Consider the following 23,124-nt stretch of genomic DNA (forward strand, 5'->3'; position numbering starts at 1 on the left):
CTCTCTCTCTCTCTCTCTGGCTGGGATCAGGCTCTTCACTTCGCTGCTGCTGCAGAAATCCTCTCTAGATCAATAATGTCCGTCTGCGCGTCTTTGGACAAATCGGGTCGGCGGTTCATGGATCGTTAACTGGCTTGATGCGAGCTCCGATAAACCCCCGGAGGATGTTTCAAGTCATACTGAATGGTTGAAATTCACTTTCAAACTTCGTCAGCCGCGGACGGAACAGCGGGATGCTCATGTTATTTTATAAGCGCGTCGTCGGCGGGATGCTGCGAGTGCGTCTCCTCTGCAAGGTCCGAAACTTTTCTCCCATTACGCGCAGCCGGGGGGAGATAAGATGCGCCACCTGGATTAGATCCCCCCTTTCACAATGAATTACACTCCAGAATTCATCCAAGGTTTGTATTTCTATCGGCGGTATTGTTGCTCATCAGCAGACGTGACAGAACGTCAAAATCGGCCGTCATATTTGTTTACCCAGATTTGTGTTGGGTATTCAGCCCGGTGCGCGCTTTGTTCCGCTCCTTTCCCTCAAACCAAACCTCTCCCCAGCACTAAACCCGCGTCCACTTGACCTTTTTTTCTCCTATCGCAGTTCAGATAAAATACATCCCAGACGGAAGAGCGCGCTCCTTTCCGGTATTTTCAGTCCAAACTTAACGCACAATAACAACTGCGAGACGGGAGCATCCTCCTCGGGAGCTCTTACAGCATCTCAACTTGGTGATCCCTCCGCTGTCACTGGCTCCAAATCCAAACGTGTGACTCCGGTCGCGGTGCGCCTTTCACTTTCTGCGCGTCACGTTGACCAGCGGCGCAAACCGGGGGAGCCGCGGATGATCACAGCTTTTAATCCGAACATGCTCCCGTGCAAAACCCTCCACCTATGCCGACAAACAACACTCACACCGGCACCCTGATTCGGTCTAAGTAGCCCCCACCCCCTCTCTCCATCTCTCGCTTGCTTTTTTTCTTCTTCTGCGCGGGCGGGGCCTGTAGCCGTGGCGCGCCGTGCTGTGCCGTGCCGCGCTCCCTCTGGGGACGCGGGCCTGGCTCACTGAGTCCCTGGTGATGCACAACAGAGGATGTATAAAAAGAAAGCCTCAAGTCAAATAAGCACATTTTCGGTTGGAGTAAGTGAACTGACCATTTTCGTGTGACGCGAATCAGGAATTCAGAATTACTGGGATACATTTCCAAGAGAAACACTGGGAATTGCGCCTTTGTCTGTGAATGTTTACTTGTTAGGCGTGTTATTAATCACCCCTACAGCCGTCTGTTTGACTGAAGGCAATGTAACATGTAAAGCGCCCATAAAAGTTCTCCCTCTGTTTGAAAGCTGCGGCCTGATGGATGAGCTCAGAGAGGGAGAGAAACAGGGCGTCTGATGGATCGCTGGAACAGTGGAGTCATTTTCCATCAGTGTCCATTAGGCCCAAAGGGCAAGCGAAGGCAGCACCGAGTCTAAAACCTGTGAGCCATAAAGCTCCAGATAGCTCTGTCTGACGGAGCGCTGCCACCCTGCTGCCTCTGTCCTGCATGTGTGTGTGTGTGCGCGCGCCAGACTCCCCTGTAAAAACATATCCATCTTGGCATTTAGTCTAGAGGTATAGTAACTACATTGTTTCCACAAGGTGATGCATGGTTTTCCCCCCCCAACATGCGTCGATAACCTGAGGAGAACGAGCTCCAGTGGAGGATCAATCAACTCTCAACAAACAAGATTGGGAATTGATTCAAGATAAATGATTTGCAACAAGTTCATTTTCATTCCTTAAAAATGGGAGCGCAACACTGTTAGATATAATTGAGAGAAACACAATTTGTAGACCCAGTAGCAAAGGATTTAGTAGACAAACTCTTTCAAGGCTCCTTCAAAAGACAGTTTTCCAAAATCAAACTGACTGACTTTGTCCCACCGGTCACAAGCCTAACAGTGCCTGTGTTATAATTTTAAAACTGAACCTTTCCGCAGCTCCATCTTTCACATCTTATATTGTGCCTCTCGGTTGGATCCTTTATGCAAAGTGTCCTAGTTTTGCTTTGCCCTGCTCTGCCTGCAAAGTAATGCCTATAATTTGGGCTGCATGAATTCAAGCAAGGGAGAGAACCCATGCACCCCCATAACCCAAATACAGCTGCATGTTGTCCGCCTCTGTGGATGAATTATTCAACATCTGTCTGAGGCGTGCATATGTAAACAGGTGGATAGTCTCCGGATGGCTTTTTTAAGGGGAGCCACTATAGACCAAAAAGACATCCTTCACCTCAGCTTCAGACTGTTCCTCCTCTGCTGTGTCACTGTGGAAGGGAGTCTAAATCTCATGTAAGCTGTGCAGACTACACGGTTATTGGGTGTGTTCAGAGACGGAGGCCTCCTAAGTGGTCCTAAATCTAAATGAATGCGGGTCAGAGAGTCAGCGTATGGACTCATGCCTCCTTAAAAGGGCGTTAAATCCCGGGGAATTTATAGCTGGTTAGGTCTGTGATTGCTCTGCAGTTTAACTCCACTCAGGAGACATCAATTACAGACACATGACTTATCTCCCAGCTCCAGATCTTAAAACATAAAACAGATGAATGTATGTCTTCTCGAGCTGTTGACTAACAAAGCAGCCATTCTTTCGAGTCTCACACTTTAGACAACCAGTGTTCTGGCTTTTGTGGGGATTTAACTCGTCACAAGTTATATACATGACTGTTTCTTGAACCACTTGCCCCCCCCCAGTCAGGTTTGCATTTGTGTGTGGCCTCAGTGTTTGCCAGTATTTGCTTGATTAGAGGCCGCAGGACTAATGTAAATAAATGCTGCCAGATGTGGAAGGATCGCTACGCCACGTGGTTTCATTTAGTCCAGTGCACACAGGGGCTGGATGAAGATCGTACCCAGGGGTCTGGGTTTGGCAAACTATTAGGAGAGGTGGGTTACAGGAAAGTGCACGACACACTGAACTGGTTCAAAGTACAAATGGAGTGACATTTTGGATGTTGCAACAGAGCTCATAGCACATGAAGTATAGCTTCTTTCTTTGGTGTCAAGTAACTTTTGGATTAGAGCAGTTTTTTGAAAATAAATGTTTGCTGTGCATACAGGGCTTGGGTTTCTTTTTATTTATTTATTCATTTCTCAACAGATTAAAAGTATATGAAGTAACATATTTTGTGTGCCAGTGACTTCTGGAATTTGATAACCCAAAAACATCACAAATCTATGTTTGGATCGTCTTACTTTGAGTTATCCTTCCACCCAATTATGCAATCTCTTTGCATTTCAATATATTCCAAAGAGGATTCTGTGTAGACTGCTCCCTGCTCTAAATTACTCTTGGTGCAGAGTGAAATACTAAGATGCTGCAAGTAAACAAGGGTCTGAGGTATCAAAGCAGCATCAAAGCGTCACGTTGCTGCCATGGAGTTTCATAACTAGTAGGGAAATACCCAAAATGTTTTTAAATAAAAGCTACATGAATATATCTTGGCAAAGGTGACTATTCTAATACCTTAGGGGTAACATTAAAATAAATGATCTGCTTGTGAGTGTAGCCTTCTTTAAGCATCTTATAATATGCTGTTGAGATTTCTGCCATGTTGCCCAGCAAGTATGAGACTGCTATCTGTCTTTACTATGACCTTCAAGCATGCTTTCTTATGCAAAGTAATAACAGAAGAAAAACAAGTGCATTAGCCGTGGAATTTGCACTAAGTTGGAGCTCACTATATTGAAGAACTCACTCCACAAACTGCTGGGATTATAAAACAGAAATCTCAGCCACAAATACAGACACCCCTGGACTCGATTCTCTCTTTCTCTCATTTGTCCCTCTCTCAAAAGGCAGGGAAGATCTGAGGTTAATCCTCTCTACTGCTCTGTAAGGAAGTCGAAGGAGAAAAAAAGAAGGTATAATGCCAGAAAGCCCAAGGAGGCACTTGAGATTAAGCCACTAACTATTGACATTGTGAGTGGCAGGTAAAGTCACCTCTGCTCAACATCCTCTGATTGCCAGCAGAGCAAGACCTCCCCCTAGTGGTTCAGGAGGTGCATAACCAGTTTGTCATTGAGGGTTTTTCTCCCACATCCCCGAGGAACTCTGTGATAAACATGGATGCTAGATACGCCTGATAACCATGCTTGTGTTTTATCTTAATTATTCATCTTATGAGATACAGAGACTTGGTTTCCACAGCAACCTGACTCATCTCTTCAGTCAGACCTGCTAAACTGAAAAGGTCAAAGCAGAGCACAGGAGGATGGAGGATTATTATAGAATCATTGAGAACAGCAAGTATCCAGCGTTGCATATCAAATTAACTCCTCCACCCTGCCATCATCATCGCAGCTGTTTCATCGAGGGATTGTGATGGGATTGCGCTGAGGCCAGATGAGCAGTCAGTCAGGTTTCAGATGGGATGAGTACAAAGTTGGAAATATAGTAAAAAGATATAAAATAAATAAAAACCCCACCAGCAGTAAACAGGATGGGAAATGTGGAAAATGTTACGAGATGTTAACCGTTAGAGCAGCAGTACCACAGGACAGAGGGGAAGAGACAGAAACCAAATGAGGCCAGATGAAAGAAGGAACAAACTAAAGATTTATTGAAGGCAGCAGAAGATGCAAGAGACAAGAACAGGATGGCAAGGGGGGGGGACGGGCACATACAGAGACACTTCTGTGTTCAGATAGGTTTAATGTCTTTGTGTTACAAAAGTTTTTTTTGTTTTTACAGCTCCAGAGAGCTTAATAGGTCTGTATTGTTTTATCAAAATATACATGTTTTGAACGTAAAGTGGATATACTCCAAATGATTTTGTGGTACAAAAACATGAATATATACAACCATCAATCCCGCTTCATACAATAACCCCACCCCGCCCCCATATAAAAAAGGAGAGAAAAATAAAAGCTTTTAACAAAAATTTAAAGGCATATAATCTTCTACACTGTCAACATCACAGCTAAGACTGTGGTTCAATTAAGTATCCATTCTAAAGCAATCTCTACCAAAGTAGGCTCTTTGTAAAGTCAAACAAAAAAAAAAAAAAAAAGGGATACAATATACAGTATAGGTTGAAACCCAGAAGATATTTCAACTTCATGTGAATTCTGTCCAAGGCATTTGAGAAACAGGAAAATTGAGGAAATTGAAGCCTTGTGTACTTGTGGAATTGCAGGAATGTGAAAAAACCTTTTAGGAAATCACAACACTACAAAACAGTGGGGGTAGAAGATACTTTGGTCCTTAACAGCAATAACCGTCTGCAGCTACATGAAGCTTTGTTAAACCATGCATAATAATCTTTTACAAAAATAGAGACAGAGCACATCTGTATCTGGTCCAAAACTACAGTGGTCGAGGCTGTGGAAACTGGTGCTTTGAGGCACGCAGGAATGTGACGACGTTTAAGACTTCAGCGTGATGGTGCCAACTTGGACCTATCATCAAGGAAAAGTGCACTAAGGAACCTGACTGTGGTGTAAGTGGACACAGACAAGAAATGGGTGAGGGCTATCCCACCCTGTAATCCTGGTGTCCTGAATTTAAGAAAAAAAAATTATGCTGGGTTTTTAGACACAGTCCAAGACTGTTGTTACTTTGAATTGACAAATGCCTCCAAGCTGCCCTCTCACAGGTAGGATTACCTGAATATAATGGGATAAAGGCATCTTTGCAGACAGGTAAGATAAAACACCTGAACGAGAGGTAAACAAAGTCAACTGACCAGGCAAGCCTCGGATTAAAAACTCAAGGAGTCAAGGCACTGTGATAATGATTAAACCCAGCCACTACGTATAGGTATCAATTAAGCTTAGAAGTGATACATGTAAATGCTAACATTAAAAGAAAAGATAAATGAATATATGTGTCCACATATAGATGAACATAATATGGTTAAATGAGGCCCCAAACGCCAATGTCCCTACTGAGAAAAGGACTAAATGGAGGTGAACGGGGACTGTAAGACAGGAAGGCTGGATACAGCTCTACTCCCGCCACAACACACCTAACAGAGCTACACCACCTAGCAAAAATATTAGGCATCTAACTGACTTACATTCATAGTTTCTACATACATACATATAACGGGGATATATGCATACAAATCCTTAGATAAACCTTTGTTTTCTTAAGAGGAAACAGAAGACAGCCATTTTCACCCATTTCAACAATGCTGGTACATACCAAAAAGCATGAAAAAAAGGCATTTTGAGAGACATTTTTCCAAAAAAGCCAGAGCAATGCTTTAGGCAATCTGGTGGGGGCAAAGTAAGGCACAAGAATGTAAATAGAGATTATTGAAAGAAAAACAAAAAGTGTACTTATTGAATAACTTCAGATAGTGGTATGGATCCCCTGAAGCAAATAGGTGGGTAGTTACAAGAGGACAAAACAAAACTGGATACTAGGAAATAAATTGCTTGGTGTTCTGTGAGCCAAAACAAAATCCTTTGTCTCAAACCGTTTCTGACTGGCCAAACAGGTTCAAAGTGGCATTTCAAAAAGGCACACACACACACACACATATATCCCATAGTAAAAGGAATGCTTGAAGTTGTGTCTTGTTGGATACGTTCATCCACATAAGCATACCATCATTGTTTTTTTTTTTTTTTTTAGCGATTTGGTCTAAAGTGACAGTTCATAAGCTGCCCCTACTTTACCTCCAAAATAACATGTTTCATTGCAGAAGGTTGCCCATTCCCCAGGACCCCACTAAAAACTTGATGAACTATGATAGAACAAATTAATGATTAGGTTTGGGGTACCAAGAACATGTCCTGAACTGGAACCAGTTCCAATTTTATCAAGACCATGGATTTGTTCAGAAACACTCTTATGATTCCACTTACTGACTTCTGAGTTAATTTTGGACCTACTTTGTTTACACTGCCAGTTACACTTGTGCCAAGGCATGCAAATGGTGTTTAATGTAAAATGTAATCACCAAGTGAAAAACACTTCCTGCATTCAAGAAATCTGTACAACATACTGCGGCATGGTACAAGAATTTAGGGTTTTTGGGGTCCCCGGTCAAATTCATAATGCCCCTGAATCAGTTCATGTTAGCAGGTCTAGCTCAAATACAAACAAGTCTTAAACTACAAACAATTTTCTGCATAAAATTAATATTCATATTTGTCTACATTTTAATTTAAAATACCATTTATTGTGTGCTGAACTAGTTTATGACACCATAAATCAAAAGAAAATGATGGTATTTGTTTAACATATTTTGGTGTCTTATGTGACACAACTTGGAACCAGAATCTATAAACAGTCAATTAAATCCTATACCCAAACCTATTAATAATGGGGAATCATTAGCACTGGGGGTGAAAGGAGCAACGTTCTACAAAGAACCACAGCCATAAATATGTAATGGTGGCCATTTCCACTGAATGCAACCTTCACAAAAGTAGCATTCAGATGGCAATAGACATGGAGGGAGGAAGAAAAGGCACTCAGATGGTGGACTTTGAGAAGGACACTCGAAGGTGGTGATTCTCTCCCAGATCGTGGTTGTGGAACTCGATGAGGGACTCAATTGCCTCCTCGACTGAGCCCATCTGGATCAGGGCCATCTTGCGGTCCTTTCTGTTAAATAAAGAAAACAACGCGTCAACATGCTGCCCATTTTTGCCAGCCATTTGGTATGTTGTACTAAGAAGACTGAGTAAGGTGTCTTGTAGAGCAAAAAAAACAACCAAAAACTAAAAAATCTGTAGACCAGGAGGAGGCCAGGGGACCGTTAATAAAGAAATAATATTTATCACATTAACAAACAATTAACAAGATTGTTGATGTGGCAGAATAAGATGAATTCAAAGTCACGATGTTCTTGCAGTGCCATCAGATGGGAAAGCTCACTGAAGCTAGTATATTTTGACGCATTAGCAAACCTTGCATACAGTAAATGTCAACTGGCAAATTAAACAGTTGTTTTATGAGGTGGCAAAATAAAGGCAAATCCATTAGTCTATTTTTAACTAAATTGCCTGTTTTCATTATCAACCTGTCGACAATTGCTGTCCTCATTCTTTGCCATGTCTTGTGTACAAGTGTCACCGTTTCTGCACACTGCATAGACCGCCGACAGGCTAATACACAACTTCCCAAGTAACAGCCAAGGGACATTATTGAACATTTACTAATTAGTATAAAATAACAAAACAATTCCTAGTGTGATTTAGTTTATTTTCATTGTGAATTATAAATTGGTCTCAGAACACCATTCAAACTCCAGAATTATTATGAACACAAGAATTCAGCCACCACCAAGGACATCATTTTCAGTGTGACAGGACTGAAACTTACTGAAAGAACTTGAAAGCCTTGACTGTGGCTCCTGAGCTGGCAAAAAGCCTCCTGAGGTCATCCTCCACCACAGAAGGCCTGAAAGCAAGAAGAGGAAAACAAAGAATAAACACTGAGTATTTTTGTGGGTTTACATTTTCTTGACTTATTTGCATTTATTTACTGGTATGGAGAGACAAGACACGAGAGGCATCATTAAATCTAAAAATGCACCTCTAGAGTAGCATGTTTAGAAAATATTGTCACAACTACTAAACCCCAAACACTAAATATATATATATATAAAAAAGTCAAGACTACAAAGGAAAAAGCTTAGAGCACAAAAGCTGCTGGGGAGAGCAGGAATGAAAATTAGGGCCTTTGCAGCAACACTCACGGTATGTTGGAGAGGTGGAGCGTTGCAGAGGGTGGGAAGATGTTGGAGTAATTTTTGGAGCCAGGCTTCTTGAAACGGTGCAGCGGTGAGTTGCTGTAGTCTTTTGTGAGGCCCTGGTCCTCGTGGCCTTCTCTGGGCAGCTGCACTGTGGTGTGCTTTGAAAATGCCACACGCATGTCCCTGCCATGAAGACGCTGGCCATTCAGGTGGCTCATAGCTGGGAAACAATAAAAAGTCAGCACTTGTTTTTAAGAACACCACATAAGACTGACTTATGACACATTCTCTCTTTTTTGCAAGCACAGGTGTACTGTTCCATGTTAACTGGACATTTAAATAGTTGGGCTTTGACAGAAACTTTTAAATTATATTAACAAAAAGGTCCACTGAGGTTAATTTAATACATTTTAAAATCAATTCCATCTTTAGCCTCCTGATACATATGCATTCACATCACGTTTCTGAAAATATTTTCTGGATACTTCTAGTGCAGGTATGAAACAAATCAAATGTAAACGTAATCAAAAGTAAATAATCTGAAACCAGGCAATCAGTCAAGCCCTGTTCTGTTTGCTTAGTTGAGGCCCACTAGGTAAAAGGCTCAAAACACTGTATGGTAAAATGATGTGAGGCAAAAACAAGATGAAAGAAAATGACAGATCAAAGAAAGCAAATAGTGTTTTGCAGAGCTGGAGTGTACCTACCTAGCTGAGCCTGTGTGCCATCAGACATCTGGATCAGAGCATTCTCCTTTTTATTGAATAGGATCTTCACTCTCATCACATCGCCATACACACCTAAGAAGGAAGAAGATGGTGTCACAATACAAGTGCAACGAAGACCCACAACCTTAACAGGAGCCACACAGCCAATCACAGCAACAAAAACACATTAAAACCATCAAATCAGGGGCATGAATATTCATGTTACTAAATGAACACCGGATGATTAATAAGTAATTGCACGGCTATTCTAGTAAATTATTGTTCAGTTCTGCATCTCTAAACCTAATCCTACTTTAGCCCTCTTAGATAACAATTACACAGATGCCAAGAGCTAAAATTGGTTATGCTTAAGAGGGAGGTAGTGATTTGAAGGCAAAATCAAAAAGGGGAGTAAAATGAGTGGTTCTGATCTGTTTGAACGATCTACAGTGAAGAAAAAGTAGAATTTCTTGACCAACTTGAGGGCTTAATAGAGAGACATGCAGGAATAAACTAAACATGCACATACCCACATTAGAATACTGAGACAAACTGCAAAGGAATAATATGGTGACATAATCCGAGGGATATGTCAACTCACAATCACTAAAAAAAAAAAAAAAGCAGCAGCATTTCATTTTTCTATGTACTGTTGCTGATTGACTCAAGGCAACCACAAAAAAAATATAACCTAGCAAAAATGAAATTTGATGAATTTTCATGGCTTAAAATTGGACCGTGCGGAACCAAATAAAGTGTTGACTTTTATCCTCTTCCTGAGGGCGATGTTTTAGAATTTAGATCGGCTTCCCACCTCATTCCCAAACAAAATGATCCCTTCATTTCTATTTAGAGGGGCAATATTTCCATTGAGGGGCTGTGCTCTTTGAAGATAAAAAAAACTGCAAATGTTTTTTGCCCATGGATAGCAACCACTGCTATTACAAATTAAATGAAATGCTGCAGCTTTGTGTGGTGTTCTCACCTTACTTTCCTCACACAAACCCACAACAACCAAAACAGGTCATACAAAACCCAAAACAACCGACACCCCCACCCTTCATAGCCCTGTAGCCTGATGACGAGCCATCAGTGGTTAAAAAAACAAAGCCAACAACATGAGACAAGACATGCCCACCTTGCGAGGTAACAGTAGTAATAAAAAAAGGAGATGAAAGGATGATAACGTACCGAAAAGAATAAAGAGGCAGTGTGGCGTAACGCTCTTTAGAGACAGCAGGGGGAGCAGCGGGGCAGGGGGCCAAAGGGGGATAGGGAACAGGGGACAGGGGAAAAGAGACGGAGCGGAGTGGAGGACAGTGGAGTGGAGTCGGGACATGTCCGCAGGCCACAGGCAGCGAGGTCCACAGGAAGGCCACAGTACCATGGAGGAAGGAGAGGCATGAGGGACGAAGAGAATGAGGAGAGGACAAGAGGAGGAGAGGATTCAAACAGCATGAGAGAGGAGAAGAGAACAGACGAAGATGAGGTGGAGGAGAGAAAGAAGATAGTGGAAGGACAGATGATGATCAGGGAGAGGTGCCAATGTTGTGTTTTTGTTGTGTTTTCAAATTTGTGGGTGATGTGGTGGTGTCCAAATTGGGGACATGGAATTGGGGAGAAGGAGGGTTTGGTGGTTTGGAAGGAGGAGTGAATGTAGTAGTAACAGAGGAGTGGCAGAGGGGAGAGGACAGAAGGAACAATTGGTCGTGGGGCGTGCAGTCAGTTGGCAAGAGTTGAGGTCAAGGGGTTTTAAAACAAAAAAGAGGGAGAGGGGGACAGAGAAAGAAGAGAGAGAAAAAGGAAGTAAAAAACAAGGTCAGTATACACAAAGAAATGTAGTGCTTCAGACAGTAGAACTGGCTAAATTAAAATGCACTGTCACTATGGGAACACTAGGAGAAAAAGAAGAGAAAAAAAGATTAACAATGAAATACAGAAAAAGGCAGAGACAATATGTACTTTTAAAATTACATACTATGTTTGTTTAGATTATTTAAAATTACAATATAATAAAACAGTCAAATGTGAATATCAATTTTTATAATCCTGTTCCAACTTAAAAGCTGATCTTAAAATTAACATGCTTAAAGCAATGACTACATAACTACACTAAATGTAATGAATGTGACAGACTAATTATACATTCTAAAAAAATAAAAAAAAACCTTGAATCACGGACATGATGTGTTTCTTTAAAAAATACAAATAAAAAGTAATATTGTCTCTCCAACAACTCAAGAATGATTTCAACTAATGGACAAAAATGAAGATATGAAATGGTAAGTTTTTAAAAAAAGAAGTTAGTGTTTTGAATAAACTTAAAATTCACAGTGAGCAAAGTGGCAGGTCAGAAATGCAGCAGGTTTGGTCAAACACAGAGAGGTCCTGAAAGAGAAGAGGTTTTGACTCGATGACCCCCTTTTAATTAAAAACACTGGTAAGGGTACTCCAACTAATCTGATCACATGGAAGTGATGGGAAATGTGGGACAAAACACTGGAGCTCTTGAATAAATGGTCCAGGTCCACGAACCATTGTGTAAAACAAATGGCACTGTAACATTGTAACTTTTTTAGCACTGCACTGATAGAAGCAGGTTGTAGAACTGTTTAAGCCTAGTGAGAGTACTGACCTCAGGGTTCAGATTGCTGACCAACAAGACATTGTGTCCGGCAGAGGGAGCGAGCCCTGACAGGCCCAGACGGCTGCTGCTGCAGCCGCCATGCCACTGTGGCTCACACCGAGGGATGCCAAGGCACTGGGCATACCAGGCACCGACAGACCTAAGAGGGACAAAATATGAATTACTTTATGTTTTTCTTCTCGTCATAGAACTCAAGATCTGGTAAGAAGGGAATAAAACGGGGAAATACATGAGTGTTAACATCAAGGCCAATTAAATAATGTACTGACAGGCACATATTTAGAGAAGGAATACAGATCTCATAATGGAACAGAGAAGGTTTGTTTACTGACCGGTCTGTTGGATGGCAAAGGTTGGGGGGAAGCCATGGGCTCCACCATAGGGAGAGGCTGAGATTATGCCTGGTGCAGCTGGGACAAAAGGGCAACAAACAAAACTAAGAACACAAACTCCATGAAATGTGTACTTGACATAATGATTTAAAGTAAAACAAAATGCAAATGAACTCAAAGCAGAAAATGCTCAGAAATTCTGGACTATGTATATACAAGCTTGTTAACATACATAGATGTGATTGGATCTTTAAAAAAAAAAAAAAAAACCTTCTTTGAATTATACCAATCTTACCAAATGCAGCAGCTGCCATGGTCTGGTGGTCAAGGGAGGCCTGTGAATCCGCATTGGGGAGGTCTGGTCGGGTGTAATCCCTGCTCTTGTCATTGTTGTACTTGACATTAAGGCTGGTGAGCTTGGAGAAACTGATTCTCAAGGTACAGCAGGCATTGTAGATGTTCTGTCCATCCAGAGACTGAGACAAATATTGGAGCATTAGGCTTATGACAATGCATGCGATGTGTTTTACACAGTTGATTTTAAAACCAGTTTCATGTTTGATCAATTGGCTCAACACTCTGTACTGTAGCTGCAATGTTGTTCTTTAAATTTGTCGTGTGCATGTCATGCAATCACAATTCTACTTAAAGGTGACGAAGCACCCAGTTACTTAATAGTAAACAAGCTCAAAAGGAAACATCATGACAAAGAGCATTAGTTGTACCAGTCTTACCAGTTTGGCGTGCTGAGCGGTCATGCTATCGGCATACTGGATCAGAGCCTGGAACTGGTTGTTCTTTGTGAAAGTGATGATCTTCAGCACAGTGCCGAACTTAGAGAAAATCTGGAGAGGGGAGACAGACCGATTAAGGATGACATCATGACAACACACTTTCTCACTAATTTTCATTGTAACTGTACTGGAACATTAACCAAGGGAATACATTTGCATATCTCTCTTTAATAACCAACATGCATATTTATAACATAATGAGAACAAGAAAAAAAGAATAGGAAATGGCAACAACAATGAAATAGGTATAATTATAGTTGTATAGGTGATTGGCTGTTATAGCAGTCAAACTATATCAGTCAAAATGTGTCTACGGGCACAGTACAGTCTAATTTTACACATTAAGTACAATTGAATAAGAACAGGTAGATATGCTTTAGTAACTGATGGCAGTTGTTACAATTCATTATATAATAGTGTCACTTTAAAGTCTACACCCAAAACGCAAGGTTTGTTTAAAGATTTAAAAACAGGAAGCCTATAATATGTGATGCTCAAACAAAAATCTGTGAGACAATTAGGTAACTGTAGACTACAAAAACCGCCTCTACCTGATGTAGTACATCCAGGGTGACAGGGTAGAAGAGGTTTTCCACGATGACCCTGAGGACAGGGCTTTGGGCTCCTCCTCCAGCCATGCTACTTGCATCTGCAGAAATGGCCATGCTTCCCATCCCACCTCCATGCAGAGCATTGACTGCCTGCAGAGCTGCCTGTGCACGCTAAGGAAAAATAACAGAGGAACTTCTTAGCATGGACATGGAAAGTATACAGTGATAAATGAAAGAGTGAATGTGGCAATTCTTTTTTGCCGTATCTTTGACATGAAAACCTGAGTGTGCGTGTATTTTGACAAGCACTTACCACTTGGTTGGGGGAGTTGTCCGTCTTGAGCTCCTTATGGGTTGAGTACTGCATGTAAATGGGGTGGTTTCTGATGACAGGGGTGACAGAGGAGTAGTAGCTCACCATCGTCTGTGCACACTCCTCGCTGTTCAGTTCCAAGAAAGCCTGCAAGGGAGGACCAACATATTCAATTTGTTTCCTCCATCACATAATAGAAAGGTCCCACTCAAGACAATATGTATTAAGAATTCTTTATTTAATTGTGTACTTATATTCATTGCTATCAACTGTTTGCTTATTTTTTTAGATTTGACACTTTCATTGGTTTCGACACAGAAGTGCAGGTAACAGAAAACAGGAGATAATAAAAGACATTCAAGAGGATTGTCTTCCTCCAGGACATCTCAGCAAGTAGAATTTTCATCCTGCCCACTAAACCACGTGAATGTGACAAAAGGGGCCTTGTCATAATTTTCAGGTCAGGAAACAAGGCTAGACAGCTGATCCCTTGTCCCAGGCCTAAAGAGAAATCTTACCCAGGAATGCAAGACATACAGGTTTGGTGAGCAGACCTGCATATATCAGTCCTTACCTGGTTTTTCCCTTTCAGCATCAGCAGATTAGTGACCTTCCCAAAGGGCAGTCCCAGTCCAATAACCTCCGCCTCATTTATGTCGTTGGGCAGCTTGCGTACATGGACCACACGTGACGGAACACCAGGACTGCGGACGTCACCTTTGAATTTTTTGGTGTCGTTGCCATTGGCTGCGAGAAAAAAAAACAGAAGCAGATACAATCAGGGAGGGAACAGAAGGCTCTGGTTCTTCTTGAATAATGGATTGATTGTCATGGCAACGCAAACACAGACACGACAAGCACTTCAATAAAAAGGATTCAACCCTCCATGGCAACCCCCCTACCTGAGTTCATGATATAGGGCCCGTTGGATATGCAAGAAGAAAAGAGTTCGTCGGATCCCCTCTGCAGAAGGAGAGAAAACAATGGTTCACTTCAGTGCATTCACCAATGAGGGCACAGCATGGCAGGTGGAGAGCACAGCTCTCATATTACACAGCCATTGTGTGATAAAGCAGGAAGTAATCTGATAACCAAAAGAGGATTGAGCAAATACGCATGAGAAGAACTCCACCTTCCTCACCAGGAAGAATTAAGTGGCCTAGCTCCTGAGCAGGATATTTGACTTGCAATCAAACATCCCTTTCCATTTTATACTCTTCTTTAACGGCACTGCGTCGTTCAAAACCTTAAAGTCACAGGTCATTATTTGACTTGAGGCAATGTGCCAAATGATCATGTTTTACTGACAATCACACTCAAGGAGCAGTACAGCAAGTCAGCAGATGTCAGTACAACTCATCTTCTCATAACTCAGTATTAGGGGGATGGATACCATGCTGAAATCCTCTGAATGGGAAGACAACATGGAGATACTCCTATCCCACACTAGTTCACTGTCTGCTGTAACAGCCTTGTCTGTCCTCTCGCGCTCTCTTTAGTAGTTATAAAGTGCTGTTTCAGGGCTGTGTGTGTGTTTGTGGTTGTGGGAGATGAAGTATAGCAGTCACAAGAAGTGGCTCAGCAGCCTAAGCTCTACAACACTCTACAATGAAGGTCCTGTTCAGGCTGAGACTAGGAGCATTGTTACACGGCGGCACACACACATATGGAGCCCCAAGGACACTCTGGGATTTGAAGAGCCCTGGAGCGCTTTAACAACAACCAGTCATGCAGGTTTGCTAGCATTCTTCTCCACCTTGTGAATCGTGGCCTTTAAATGTGCAAGGTGTTGGGGGTTTCCAGTCGGGCTACAATGTCTACTCATGAAAAGGCAGGAATGAGGTTATCCAAGAGAAAACATTTGGTGGGGCCTCTAAACATTGTGAAGGGGGGGTGCGGGTTACTGAGTTAGTCGCTCGGAGAGAACAACAGTGTAAGCAGTAGTATAAACTAACCTTTGGCTTCCAGATGGCTTGGCCGAGTCGGTCACTCTCACTCTGGCCCACACAAACAGCGTCTGCTATCTCAATTCATCAACTTTTAAGCAACAAGACACATTCCACTGTCTTTATTGAGGTTTCGCGATCAGGGGGACCTACTTTGGCCAAAGTTCAAATCTCTGCATAAATGATGCAAACATGCCGGCACTCAATTAAAATTAAGACTCACAATGAATTGCAAGACAACCTCTGACAAGACTCAAAATGACACATGGAACTGGTTAAGCATGGGATGGATCCATTTAAAAAAAAAAAAATGGGAGTGGCTAGTTGGATCCTGGTATTTGGAACATATCTAATAATAAAATTTAAAAAAACAACATAACACAGTGTAAAACAACAAGAGGCTTGCATTACAGAGTGGTGTGTTCTAGTTGGTGGGAAGCAACACAGTATTTTAGCTTGATGAATGTGCCAAGGGCAGATGCAAGCCATGAGAAACGAAGGAAGTGGCTCCAGCCTGACTCAATAGTCGTGGGCGGGCAGTGTCACATTATCAGTCAGCAGACCAACTCCAAACAGGAAGAGCAAAAAGATCAGGCCTGCTTCCAGGGCTTTGCTAAACTTCCTCCTGGGGACTGATGGTTACTGTTCCATAGCAGGACTTGCTTTCTCTCTCTCTCTCTCTTCCCCTACTTCCTCATTCTAATAATAACCACAGAGCTAAGACAGTCTACAGTCAGAGCAGAAACCTCAAGTCACACACAGAGGAGTTCAATATTGCAATTGACTGAAGAAAAAAAAAAAGCCTATAGTTTTTGTAGGGAGTGTGGTAGAGAGTGCAGGGCAGCACAAAAGGAACGTTTTGGTTAGAAAGCCGATGGGAGAAAAACAGAGTTCTAATGGTTTGTTAGTTGACTCCAACACAGCGCCAAACCCATTTTTACAACACAGGCCCACTAAATGTGTATCGACTTGTTCACATCCTTTGTTTGCTCAGGATGCTGACAGCATAATAGTAACCTTCAGGAGACGATGACACATTATTGGCCCGCATACTGAAACTGTTGAGCAGCTTTACAGACAATGGCCGACCTTGAACTCAGTTTTAAAAAGTGAACATGGACTGGAGGCAATTTCCTTGCTTCATCACACCTGGTTTTCATTGCATCAAAAAGGAGGAAACAGAACATGTTATCTCCAACTTTAAAGCAGCGTTTGGAGAAGATTTTATATGGAAGCTAAATCTGAGACGATTCATTCGTTTTGGCATCTTCAAACAACTTTTTTTTTTGGGGGGATTTCGCTAGCGGTTGGGGGTGTGTGATCTCTCAGGAAAAGCACAAAGGAGGGCAGCACAGGTACAGACATGTTTGTTCACTGTGATCAGCCGTTGCCAGTGGAGGGGGCAGGGAGCTGTGCCTCACCGGGGGGCTCGAGGGGGGGAGATTGGAATGTGACCGCGGAATGCCAGACGCTCTGCCCAGACGGAATAATTACAGATTCCAGCGAGGCAGCGCTCCATAACTCAGCATCATCGTTACCACAACGCATCAGATCCAGAAAACAGGAAAAGTTACAGAAGAAAGAATGACACCGGGAGTCAAATCCTCCACGCCGACAATCACCCATTAATTTCTGCATTGTTAACATGGTGAAAAGGCCTTACTAAAAAGAATGGAGGGGGTGGGGTGTGTCCGAGTTCTTGTTTAAACAGTGTTAAGACCTTTGCCCGGGGAGGATGATGATGATGACTGTTGCGGGCGAATGGTTACAGCCCTAAGTTCAATTACCCCCCCCTACACATAGCTGCCCCAGGCCCCGTCACCAAGGATTACTACTCGAGCAGGTATTTTTATTGGGGACACAAGTTAAAAACCAGCAGTTTTCCAAACAAGTGTTCCCACTTCAACAAGTTTGTACACACCATTTGCAAACAGTAGAGAAGAGCTACTGTTTGAGTTACAGAAGCATACAAAAGCTTCCTCATCACTGACATTTAATCTTCAGAGCAGATTCATACAAAAAAAGGTGAGTAACATCGGACAATACTTTGCTGGTTTGTTTTATTGGTGCTGGCTGAGTCGTCTTGTGACAGAAATGAGATTGGATAAACATCAAGCACTGGAGCAGGATTCAGCTGCTTTCTTAACATTCCAGTAAGGCCAACTGGCTATTAAGGAGCACGCAAAACAAACAACAGGAAGTTTCATTTCCCAAATAGCCACACAACCCAACAGAAACGAGACAAGAAAACATAAAGCCCCACCTAAGATAATCTATTCTAATTGAATTATCAAATATTCCATGTCCACAGTCTGTCACAGTTGCTGCAACCTCTATGTGCTGGCCATTCAGTTGTATATCATAAATCTTTAAAAAGGAGAGCCGGTCTGCGACTGCAAACTCATTACACATGAGAAATGGCTTTGGACAGCAGTTCTGTAATTATAGAGGAAGCTCCTGCAAGCTGACAGACTATGTTATTCAAGTCCCCAATGACGGCACAGTTCTTTTCCATTTCCACTCCGACGTGTAAAAAAAGTCTCAAAACCTGTGTTTCCTAAAAATTAATTGAGCTGCAGTGGGACAGAAAAAAATCCTGCCACAGTTAGAACAATTTAAATACAACCGAGACTCATTATCTAATATCAAAGCTACTTTGATAACAAACAAGGTAATGCTAATTACAACACAAATATCTATGTTTAATAAGGCTATACATGACTAAATATGAGAACTACAACACCTATTGGACCTTTAAACTGATAAAACAGCCAATGGGTATCACAATCAACACCTCCAACAAATGTACAATTACAGTAAGTCAAGAGTTTTACAAAAACTACACATTTTATTCATGCTGCAGTCTGGACAGGGAAACTGAAAGGAGACAGGGCTGCAAAGAGAAAATGGTTTTAAAAATTGCCTACCTTTGTGCCAACTGATATGTCATGGACACTGCTGTAAAAAGAGACAGAAAGATCACAATTATACAGGAAACCAAAGAACATTTAAGCATAATCCATCACGAAATCCTGTTAACAAGTGATCACAACAGCACATCCTGCACTCTGGAGAAACACAGCCCTTACGAAATGAAGGATATAGTGCTGTTCAACCAAACGCAAAAAAAAAAAAAAAAAACAGGACTTCCTCATTCAGCACATTTACGAATATTAAAATTCAGGAAAGCACCGAACAATTCGACAAAAATACTTACTCAATTTCAGGGACGTAGCCGGCTCCCAGAGGGTACAAGTCAGCGTCTAGGCGGCTGTAGTGGGTTGGCAAAACATAAGAGCAAAATTCAGAAGTGGTAAAGAAACAAATCTACAATTACAATTTTAGTTAAAACAAAAAAAAAAAACAACGCAACATCCCCGCTGCATTTGAAAGTGCTGCAAACTGTCGGATTCAGGTGAGCAAAAGACCAACGCTTGATAGAAACAACGCACTATTGTGTATCCTACCCTGTTTAGATAACCCAGTATAGAAGTCTCTCTTTCCCCCCCCACCCCCCAAACTCGGTTGAATCAACGTGAAATGTTCAGGCCAGACATCTTCAACATGGCCCTGGCACTCCGCAGACAAATGAATGCGGAAATGAGACACGTTGCCTTAGCTAGCGCCGTGAAACCAAGTTAACGTTACCGAAAAGGTGCAGTTAGCCAACGGTAACCAACGTCTTCGTCAGCAAAACGAAGGGAGATTCGCCAGTATTTTTAACAATAAAAAAAACAAACAAGTCTGTTCCAATCTTGGCTCTTTATTAAAGTTACGTTTGCTTAGCGTTTGTCCAGTTAACGAGGAGAAAAAAAACGATTAAATAAGTCCGTTTAAACAACCAACGTTTGTTAGCAGCAGCGACGGTTAGCGGCTAACGCTCCGGCTAACTGTTGCATGTTTTGATGGAAAAAAAAAAAAAACTGTTTCAAAACTTTCCCGGTCTAACGGTGAAGTGAAACAGCCCCTCGGAGTCAAATCGTTTTAATAAGCGACCCAGCTGTGAAAATGAAGCACTCAACGGTCGGTTTGCCCGAATAAAATTAAGTCTTAAGTGTCGTTGTTTTTCACTTACCCGTCCATTGCACAAGAAAAAAACTGCAGGTCTGAAGCGAAGGTAGGGCGGCAGACTTGCTTGATTTTCTTACAAAATGGCTGAACACACGGAGGCGAGCGCTGATTAGTCCAGGCACTTTCAAGAGCCAAAAACAGGCGGGGACAAGCTTCTACTTGAGTCGCGATTGGACAAGACGACCATCATTTTGTGAAAAAAAGAAGGCCGCGGCAAATTTCCAGTATACATCGCACATCGAGTGGCTTTATTTTTTGATTGAGTGTTCGGCGATGAAAGGGGGGAATTGAGTCGTCATGTTGATTGATTCAGGTTGTGGTTGTTTTTACTGTTTTTTTCTCCTGTATAGTGTTTATGTTATATTATATTATATTATTTTTTTATACTGTTTTTTTCTCTATCCACTTTGCTGCTGTAAGATTGGAATTTCCCCATTGTGTGACTATTAAAGGAATATCTTATTTTATCTTAAGTAAAAGAATCCTGTCGAGTTTGTTCATAAAGACTAGACAAAAGGGAGAAAAGTAGGGAATCGCAGTTAACTAAATGGGCTCTTATAATATTTTATAAAAACCTGTGTTGTGCCCTGTTTAAAAGAGCAGTGGTGGAAGCTGCATTGAACTCCTTTACTTTGAATAAAAATAGTAATACTACAGTTTAAAATACTCTATTACAAGTAAAAGTCCCACTCTCAAAATCATACAGAATCAGTTTAATGTAGGCCTACTAATGCAGAAACATGTGGGTGCCATACTGTATTTTATTCCCTTTTTTCATGGCAGTTTTTGTGATATGCGATAATATGTAAATAGCATTTTTATTTACATGGATGAGATGGAATCAGTACTACTTTATATAGCCTACTATTGGGTAGATTAATCTACAATAGATCATATCTCAATAAGATCCTCATGTGTTTTGTATGTATAATCTTAATCTGTATAACTAGCACATTAAATTGTCAGATAAATGTGTATGTATGTACAATACTTGAGTAAACGTAGCCTACTTAGTTTAATTGATTTCACCGCTATATGAGAAAATTCACAAAGGATTTGGAGAGTTAATAATGTGAGTATACGAGGTAACCTTCATCCCACGCTGGTCATCAAGTGTTGGAAGGATCTAGTTTTAGCTGTCTTTGGTGGAAAGGGAATTCTACTCCCACCTACACAGAATCGTAGATACTCATCATGACCAGCACTTTGTGTATATTCAAATGCAAAGATGGGTTTGAAGTAGTTGGATTCAGGGCACAGTTTTATGTGCTGTAGCCCCCACCCCAGTACTGTGGTGTAAACAGTACTGCTTTTGGTGGGGTGCAACACAATGGAAGTGATAATTGCCCTGATACTGAGGTCTCTTTGCACAATAAGTATTGTGTCAGGAAGAGATCCTCTAGATAACAGGCCTTCTCTGCAAAAGGTTCTGGAGTGACAACAAAAGAAGGAGACATCTATATAAATATAAGGCAGTGAAGGGTCCAGAAGGAGGTCGGCAACATAAGATTAAAGTTAGGTTCAGCCCAATTACACACTACTTAAAGTAGGTAAGCAACCAACAGAGGTATCCGCACACTAATCAACCAGAATGGGTTGAACATGCATTATTAAAAATTAATGAACTGCTATCACTGCTGAGGGAAGCAAAACATGACAACCCTCCCTATAGAAGGCAATGTGAACAGTCATAAAGAAAGAGGTCTAGCAGAGAGCTGTTTTTCTCCTAATTTATTTTGCTTCCTACTGCTTCACAATCAACACAAAGGCAGCAGCACATACTGGCGTGCTAATTTATACGAAGAGGAAGAAAGGAAGACCTTCGTATAAAGAAACATACAATTCTTTAGGTCATACAGTCTAGGGCTTGTGGTTTGTATTATTGTTTTGGAAATTGAATTGAGCTGAATGATATGGTGTCTTAAAATATAAAGTTGATGAGTAACACAAACCCAGATAAAGTGGTGGCTTATTGTCACATGTGTGAATAAGATGTGTTTTTACTATAATTTGTTCCTGGAAAATATGAGCCATGCACAGCAGCTGGTGCTGAAACAATGTTGCACCATCAAGGACTACATGTTGATTTCAACTGTTTCCCACAAGCATTCAGAAAAACCAAGTTATTTCGGGGTGAATGAGGTCGTATTTTAAAGGATGAGGAGTTATATTGTTTCATTACATTATGTTTCTGTGTTCATCCTAATCTGTGTCTCACACTGGGGTAGTTGAGGCTCGCATTTAACAAACTAATGACATTTGAAAGGTAATTACTGGAGCCTTTGCAATTACTGGAAAGCTAAGCAATTAGATTTAGCATTGCCCTCACAGGGCTGATTGGGATGATTTCTGTGTTGGGACTTCTTACGCTAGAAATGGAATTCTATTTTTTACCTTTCAGATCTGTTTTAAATTAATACTTCCATTCCTTTTTAATTTTATTTCCAATGACTTTTTATATTCCACTGGTCAAATCCCACACAGTTGTGTTTTTCTTCCGTGTTTGTATGTGTGTGTGTGTGAGAGAGAGAGAAAGAGAGTATGGAAAAGCATTGTCATGGGTGTGACCTAAAAACATCACACAATACATTCAGTGTCCCGTGATGTGGAACACTTCTGCCACTTCTATTAAATGGTAAAATGTGTCTATGGCTGAGTGTGCCACATTCATACTGGGCTCAAGAGAAATTATTTACTGGAGGCAGAACTGCTGCAGCCTAAAGCAATATAATTATAGCTGTTCTCTCAAATAGTGCATACCTGACCTCCCTCTGATGAATGCCTTGTTTAAATGCCCCTCTTTGTCTCCCTAATTACCCCCACCCCCATGTCTCTCTCTTTCACTTTACCTTGTATTTGACAATTTGGAAACAAACTTCCAAAACATTAGACGTATGCTCTCTAGTGGTATGTTCTGGGTAGTGCACTTCAGTACCCCAACCAATTCACATATATAGTTTGAGTGATGCTGAAATCACATTTATGCTCATTATGCAGTACTATTGGTGGAACTATTCTTTGTAAATGTTTTATGTTTCCACCCTGTCTTAAATATCTCTCCTCAAATCACAC

General features: G+C 41.4%; 1 protein-coding gene across 1 annotated transcript; it reads right to left on the reverse strand.

Annotated features, from left to right (window-relative positions):
* Positions 1-6,598: 6,598 nt before the first annotated feature.
* Positions 6,599-20,064, reverse strand: LOC118337014 (polypyrimidine tract-binding protein 1-like). The gene is given in 17 exon segments (XM_035673821.1): positions 6,599-7,598; positions 8,319-8,396; positions 8,695-8,911; positions 9,399-9,491; positions 10,590-10,623; positions 12,034-12,110; positions 12,113-12,184; positions 12,378-12,455; positions 12,673-12,853; positions 13,112-13,222; positions 13,723-13,893; positions 14,036-14,182; positions 14,610-14,782; positions 14,938-14,998; positions 18,909-18,939; positions 19,199-19,252; positions 20,057-20,064. Coding segments are annotated over 17 exon segments (1,719 nt in total). The 3' UTR covers positions 6,599-7,465.
* Between the last annotated feature and the right edge of the window lie 3,060 nt (positions 20,065-23,124).

Source organism: Morone saxatilis, unplaced genomic scaffold (assembly GCF_004916995.1).
Source record: "Morone saxatilis isolate NCDOM2014 unplaced genomic scaffold, NCSU_SB_2.0 Contig3, whole genome shotgun sequence".
NCBI lineage: Eukaryota > Metazoa > Chordata > Actinopteri > Moronidae > Morone > Morone saxatilis.